This window comes from Chaetura pelagica, unplaced genomic scaffold (genome assembly GCF_000747805.2).
Source record: "Chaetura pelagica isolate M959 unplaced genomic scaffold, ChaPel_1.0 scaffold676, whole genome shotgun sequence".
NCBI classification, from domain to species: Eukaryota; Metazoa; Chordata; class Aves; order Apodiformes; family Apodidae; genus Chaetura; species Chaetura pelagica.
Window position 1 is genome coordinate 263,374 of NW_009953724.1, and position 7,357 is coordinate 270,730.

Sequence of the window (7,357 nt, forward strand, 5' to 3'; positions counted from 1 at the left end):
CCTGAGCTCCTACACCCCCTGAACTGTGCTCCTGTGGCTCCCAAGTGTGCCCCCCAGGCACCCCAGCTCTCTTCCCCGGCCCAACACTCTCATCCTACCACTTTTCCCCACTCAGACTCCCCTGTCGTGACGTCCTGGGCCTCAAACCTCTTGTCTTCACCTCCCCCCAAAGTCCTGGCCCATCCGGTCCCTTCCGTTGTGTCCCAGGATGGGTTTCTGTGCACAGCCCCCCTGTTCACCACTCTGTGTCCCTGGGTCACAAGGGCTCTGCCATGGTACACAGTGGGGTTTGTGCCCTTTGCTCTGGACCCCCCCAGTTTCCCCACCTCTGCACTCCCTGGCCTGTGTCGTGTCCCCCAGCCCAGGGTGTCTTTGCTTCCCTTGGGTCAAGCCCCAAGCTCAGCCCCCTCATCCTGCCCCTGGTTGCCCACCACTCATCCAGCAGTTTCCTGGAAGACTCTGCAGCTCAGCATAAACTTTAAAGCTTGAGAGCAGCTTCTAAACGCTCAGCTGTGTTATTTTTCCTTACTCCAAATGCTAATTAAGTGAGGCAGACTGGGAATCTTCTTCAGAAGAAATGTTCAGCAATTGAGGTGGCCTGGGCTGAGTTTCTTCCCAGCTCAGATGTCACTTCTAGTAAATGGCCTGTTGTCACCCTGTCCTGTTTCTAAGCTGTGTAGATTCTCCTAAGATTAAAACATGATCCAGGGAAGGATTTTAAACCTTGGTGGTAGTATTATTAATTATTAGTAGTATTATTACTATTTATACTGTTGCATGCAAGCACTAACTTTGGGCTGACACCCTGCTGAGCTCTGTGCCATGCAAACATACTGTGACAACAACAAATGCCCTAAAAATCCGAGTGATTTTTGCCCCCTCTTGAAGGAGCCAATAAAACAGGGAAGAGCCAGTTTGTGTGTCCTTGCAGGGCCCCCTTAGAAGGGCTGTGAATAACTGGTTCCAGCACAAAACTGGGCAAAAGCTGGGCTGGGTGATACCCCCAATTAGCTGAATCCTTTGTGTGTTTAGTCTCCCTGGAAGTGGGTTGCTCTGCCTGTGGAACAGGGATAACACCACAGTGGTGCTGATTAAATCCTTGTGAGGTGTCCTGGGGTGGGGGAGAGGCAAGGGGAGCCCCTTCCTGCCCCTGTGCACATCAGGCTTGAGACTCTGTGGGGTCACAGCGAGGTGACAAGCTGCTGCCTGTCCCAGGAGCTTCAGGAGATCCCTGAGGCCACATCTAGAGCCCGTGGCAAGTCCAGGAGCTGCAGGAAGGGGTCGAGTGAAAGCGGGTGGTCGGTGTGTGCTGCCCCCTCCCCCGCGGAGGAGCCTCAACTTCCCGTCTTTTTTCCTTTCAGTTTTAAAGACTAAAAACCCAACCACGCAGTGACCGGCAGAGAAAACCAACGGGAAAAGGGAAGAGAAGCCCTCGGCACCCTCAGTGGGTATGGCAGGGGGGAGGCGGGGCCCCAACCGAACCTCCTACTGCCGGAACCCCCTCTGCGAACCCGGGGCTGCGGGCGCCTCCGCCCATCCCAGCAGCGCCTCCGTCACCGGGGTGCGCTCCCGCACCAGGTACCTCCCGGTCCCCCCCTCTTTGCCCTTCCCTGTCCCACATGCTGCTGGTTTTCCTCTCACTCAGGGGTTTGGTCACTCCCAGTCTAGCTGAAATTCTTTGTCTTAGGGCTGGAGCAGCTTTGCTTTGGAGACAGGCTGGGAGAGTTGGGGTGTTCAGGCTGGAGAAGAGAAGGCTCCAGGGAGACCTGAGAGCAGATTCCAGTGCCTGAAGGGGCTCCAGGAAAGCTGGGGAGGGACTTGGGACAAGGGCAGGGAGGGAGAGGACAAGGGAGGATGGATTAAAAGTGGGAGAGGGGAAGATTGAGGTTGGACATAGGGAGGAAATTCTTTGGTGTGAGGGTGGTGAGACCCTGGCCCAGGCTGCCCAGGGAAGCTGTGGCTGCCCCATCCCTGGCAGTGTTGAAGGGCAGGTTGGATGGGGCTTGGAGCAGCCTGGGCTGGTGGGAGGTGTCCCTGCCCATGCAGGGGGTGGATCTAGATGATCTTGAAGGTCCCTTGCAACCCAAACCAGCCTGGGATTCTACATGTGTCCATGTTACATATTGGAATTAAAACAGGAAGACTCTAATGTGCCCGAGACTGTTCAGTGCTTTATCAGACTGTGAGACTCCCAGGAGTGTTCCAGGAGTGTTTAGTCACCATTGAAAGGAAATTAAGAATAGAGACAAATTTTTATCCAAAGCCTGATTCTCGAGCTCTGATTGCATCTCCCATGCCCTGAAGTTTGTGTCAGGTGAGGCATTTCTGGGGTGGAGTTTAGCTGGGACAAGTGGGTTGTAGCCTGTGGGTTTTTTCAGTTTCTAGCCCAGCTGGTTGGTTGTATTTCTGTGACTGTGGTGAAGAGAAGGAAGGAGAAGCACCAGCAGCAGTGCCTTGTGAACCCCCTGCACAGAAAATGTTACATCCCTGCCCTGGGCCAAGACATGTGAAGGGAGACAGTTACTCAGACAAGTTATTTCAGGGCCACAGGAGGTGGGACAATCCACCTTGTACATTCTTTGCTGTGAGAACATGCACAAAGGTCCTTCTCTGGAGGCCTGGAATGGGAACTCTGGTGCTGTGGACAGGAACAGAGTTTGTTGGTGGATTTTATCAGTCCCCAGGAGCTGAATCAGTCTTGTCAGCTTAGGAATCTGAGAGTGTCAGAGAGACTGCTCAGGTTCCTCAAGTTATGAAAGAACAACAACTGCCCCACCCATGCCCCCCCCCGGGCTGGGAGTCTTTCTGCAGTCACACTGGGAGACTTCTGTGGTTTCATCTTCAGATTTTCAACAGGAGTTTGTGCTCTGCAGTTCCTTTGAAACCCACACCCAGATTCCTTGGACTGTTGTTATTTAGAGATTGCAAATCAGGAGAGATAGATCCTTCTCTATTAACTCCCCTCCCTCTGATGAAAGGGGCTGCTCCCTGGGATCATGTCTGTGCTCACAGGAGTACACACCTCTGGCTGAACTTTCCTCCACAATTCAATAGAAGTTGAAGAATGGGAAAGGGCTTGTGTTTAATTGCTCTGCATTTCATCTTCAAGCACTCTTAGAAATGTAAATAGCAACTAAAACAGCCTGAAAGCTTCCAATTAATGAAGGGGGCCACTGGTTGCCCCTGGAGTAGCAAAACAGAGCCAGGGCTTTTGGACCTGGATTTGGTATCAAGTGACCTGGTGCTATAGACTGGCCTGGTTCCAAATCCTGCTTTCACTGGGCAAATTCCTGCTCATGTCTGCCTGTGACAGTCATCCCAGACATCCTGGGGTGCTGACACCCCTGCTTTGTGCAGCCACTCACCATGGCACTCAGCTGAGCTTCCTCAGTCAGTGTCAGACCCACAGACTCGTAACACCTGAGTCTGTGGGCTGGGGGACAGGGCTGTGTTGATCTCAGAGAAGTGACTTCTGGTTTTCCCTTTCCCTCACCAGAAGTGGTTCAGGTACAGGCCTTTCCAGCCCACCTTTGGCTACCCAGACAGTGGTCCCCCTCCGGCACTGCAAGATCCCAGAGCTGCCTGTGGAGAGGAGTGTTCTGTTTGAGCTTCAGCTCTTCTTCTGCCACCTCGTCGCGCTCTTTGTCCACTACATCAACATCTACAAAACAGTGTGGTGGTACCCACCCTCCCATCCTCCTTCTCACACATCACTGGTAAGCACCAGAGGGCAGCTGCTGCCTGCTGATACTCACAGACAGTCTCTTGGGTCCTTAGAAAGTTCTCCCTGTGTGTTTGATGCAAACTTCATGTGACTCTACAGACCTGGAGAGTTGCTCATCTTGACTCTTGGCAAACTTTGGGCACTGGCTCTCCACCTGGCGTTCTCTTTCTGACCTTGGAAGAGGAAGTCCAAGGAGAAGAGGATAAATCAGGAGCTTTTGCTGTTGAACGTGGGTTTCTGCTGCCTGTAAAAGTGGAATCATTTTGCTCTTCTCCCTGCAGAACTTCCACCTCATTGACTTCAACGTGCTGACGGTGACGACCATCGTCCTGGCTCGCCGGCTGATCGGTGCTATTGTGAAGGAGGTAAAGTCCCCCAGCAGATCTCACAACTGTTCTTTCCTCCCAGGCAAGATGTGAAGCTCTGTGTCCCTCTTGCAGTTCCAAATTGCAGCTCCAAACTCTTCTATTCTTTTCTAAAGAACTTTCTGCTCTGCCCAAGCCAGAAACCTGAAGCGTGGCTTCCAATGGGAGGGACAGAGAACAGAAGGGAGCACCTCAGACCCCTGGTGGCCCCTCTGTCCTTCTGGGGATTGTTTCTGAGTTACTGTCTTAAACCAAATGTAGTAACTCTGCTTTCTTCCATGTGGAGAACACTCTTTGCCTCTTTTCCTGTTCTCTCTGGCTTTCTGCAAGGAGGAGCCAGTGGAGGTTGGTGTCTGCAGGGCCTTGCTGTGGCCAGCAGCTCCAGGAGACTGGGCTGGTCACATCAGGAACTACCAGACCTTAACAAGAAGCTCTGGGAGTTCTTCTCATTCCATCTTCAGGAATGAGGCTCTGGGTTTTGGCAAGTCCCAGTTCCAGCCTCCAGAAGCCCCCCTGTCCTGGTGGCAGTCACGCAGCCTGTCACTGCCTCTCCCTTCATCCACGTGAAGTTGATTTTACAGATTTGAGTGCTGTTCATTTACCCTTTGCTTCCTGTAGGAAGAGTGGATGAGTCTCCCCTCTGCCCAGCCCTTTCTCCTCTCCCCACAGGCCTCACAGAGTGGCAAAGTCTCCCTGCCACGCTCTGTTTTCCTGGTGATCACCCGCTTTGCTGTTCTCACTGGCACAGGCTGGAGTTTGTGTCGATCAATAATTCACCTTTTCAGAACCTACTCTTTCCTTAACCTCCTGTTCCTCTGTTACCCGTAAGTATCTCCTGGCACTCGTGGGTGGTTTCTAAGGTAGCTTCAGTGCAGTGGGTGTGGCTCAGTTGAAATGAAGTCTAAAAGTACAGGAGTACTTGATTACCTGGTTCCAGAATGTAAATTACCCTTTTCCTTCTTGCTGTGTCACATTTCTCCTTGGTGGCAGGGCACATATTTAACATTTACCCATATTTCAGCTGTGATATAAGCATTAGTTATGGTTCTTAGAATGCTTGTCCTCTGGAAAGGATTATGTGCTTTTCTCAAATGTGTTCAAAGAAGCCTGGTCTTCAGTTTACCTTGGCCCTGAGGTGCCTTTGTCAGCAATCAAGCAGCTTCCCTGCTCATGTTCACTAATGGAATGAAGCCAGTTCTGTTTCCAGTCAAATGGAAATAGCTCCTTCCCTCTGGTAGACGCAGGAGGAAGCACCTCATAGAGCTCTGAGACTCAGTGTTAGAGGTAGCTTCGTGAAGCTCCTTCATGGAGCTTCTGTAGCTACTGGATGCCACTGGGAGGGGGCTGTGGTGGCAGTGCTGACCTGCTGCCAGCAAAGGGAGGCTGGGAAGGGAATAACCACCTCTCTGCACTTGCTGCTCCAGGTTTGGAATGTACATTCCCTTCCTTCAGCTGAACTGTGACTTCCGGAAGACCGGACTCTTCTCCCAGGTGGCCAACATCGGTCCCAGGGAGACCAGCGAGGTGAACTCCAGGGGCAGGGACTACCTGACTGTCCTCAAGGAAACCTGGAAGCAGCACACCAGGCAGATGTATGGGATGGAGGCCATGCCCACTCATGCCTGCTGCCTCTCCCCGGATCTCATCCGCAACGAGGTGGAATATCTGAAAATGGACTTTAACTGGCGGATGAAGGAGGTGCTGGTGAGCTCCATGCTCAGTGCCTACTATGTGGCCTTTGTGCCTGTCTGGTTTGTGAAGGTGAGTGAGGGCCAGTGGGACTGGCTGGGGAGGAGGGCACTGGGTTCTGGAGGAGGGCTGGTTCTTGCTTCTTCCTTAGCCAGGGCTGGTCTGTGTGCACAGGCAGCTGCACCAAACCCTTTTACTTGTGAAAAGAAGCAAAACCATCTAGGTTTAACTTTACTTAAACTCCAGATAACAGAGGACAGTGTTGTCCTGGTAAAGTGTGTTCTCACTGTCCATAAGACATCCCTCTGTCAGGGAGCCCTGTCTCCCCAGGAAGCTAGAGGAACTCCAGGCTGTCCATTCCTTCACACTGATCTTCTATGAGGACAGAGCTCCAGGACAAGGGGGCTGACTTTATTAAGAGAGTATGAAGGAGGATGGACCTTCTTAGGATTCTTAACTGTTTTACTGAAGTTACTAATACGTTCCTTCTCTGAGGGGCTGGTGCTCCCACCCATTGTTAGCTGAGCTAGAGGAGCATCAGGAACCATCTTCCTGTTTTTGGTGACAGGTGAGGATAGGGTAAATGTTTGGCTGTGGTGTGTGCAGGAGCTGTACAGCAGCCATCCTGTGTGGGAGCTTCTTTTTCAAGCAGGATTAATAGTTCTGTGAAAATCCCCCATTTTACCTGCCTGAGTGCTTTGTGTTGTGATGGCATTGTTAGGTGAGGTTGTCCCAACACTCTCCTTGTCACACATCCTTCTTGTCCCCCCACAGAACACTCAGTACTATGACAAACGCTGGTCCTGTGAGCTCTTCCTCCTGGTCTCCATCAGCACATCAGTGATCCTGATGCAGCACCTCCTGCCTGCACGTTACTGCGACCTGCTCCACAAGGCTGCAGCACACCTGGGCTGCTGGCAGAAGGTGGATCCAGCCCTCTGCTCCAACGTGCTGCAGCATCAGTAAGGAACTCTCCTGGGGCTGGAGTTTTCTCTGGAAATGAGCAGAGGCTGGATGGGGTGCTCAGCCACCTCTCCTCTTGTTGCTTAAAAAGAACAAGAGAGACAAAAACAAAGAGGAGTTTCTTGCCTGGCACATCCAGCAGCTCATGGGCACTGTCTGTTACTTTCCACTTCCAAAGCACAGTGAGCAGGTCTGATCTTTGGCAAGATGCCCTGCTGCTCCTGGCCACACCAAGCTGCTGTCACTGCCCTAGTGACCTGTCCCCGTGGGCCAGGCTGTGTCCCCACGGGTGACAGCAGCTCCCCGCTGCGCCCAGCAGGGCAGAAGCAGCTCGTAAAGTCCTGGCTGGTGCTGGGGAGGCAGCAGAACCCCCCCCACACACACACTTCCTGCTGGGAAGGGAGAAATCAGGTCTCTGCTTGTCTCTTGCAGGTGGACAGAGGAGTGCATGTGGCCCCAGGGAGTGCTGGTGAAGCACAGCAAGAACGTGTACAAAGCTGTGGGTCATTACAACGTGGCGGTTCCCTCGGACGTCTCGCACTTCAGGTTCCACGTAAGGTCACAGCTCCTCCCTGGGGACCCAGGTGTGGCACCTCAGCAGGGGCAGGTCCTGCCA

General features: G+C 52.7%; 1 protein-coding gene across 1 annotated transcript in view; it reads left to right on the forward strand.

The window, feature by feature from the left end:
• Positions 1-1,360: 1,360 nt before the first annotated feature.
• TMEM39B (transmembrane protein 39B) overlaps positions 1,361-7,357 on the forward strand; it is a 6,978-nt gene continuing 981 nt past the window's right edge. Inside the window, exons 1-7 of the mRNA XM_010000557.1 lie at positions 1,361-1,578; positions 3,497-3,716; positions 4,006-4,089; positions 4,759-4,913; positions 5,514-5,850; positions 6,553-6,740; positions 7,174-7,294. Coding sequence (XP_009998859.1) covers positions 1,451-1,578; positions 3,497-3,716; positions 4,006-4,089; positions 4,759-4,913; positions 5,514-5,850; positions 6,553-6,740; positions 7,174-7,294 — 1,233 coding nt within the window. The 5' untranslated portion in view covers positions 1,361-1,450. The remainder of the gene's footprint in view (positions 1,579-3,496; positions 3,717-4,005; positions 4,090-4,758; positions 4,914-5,513; positions 5,851-6,552; positions 6,741-7,173; positions 7,295-7,357) is intronic.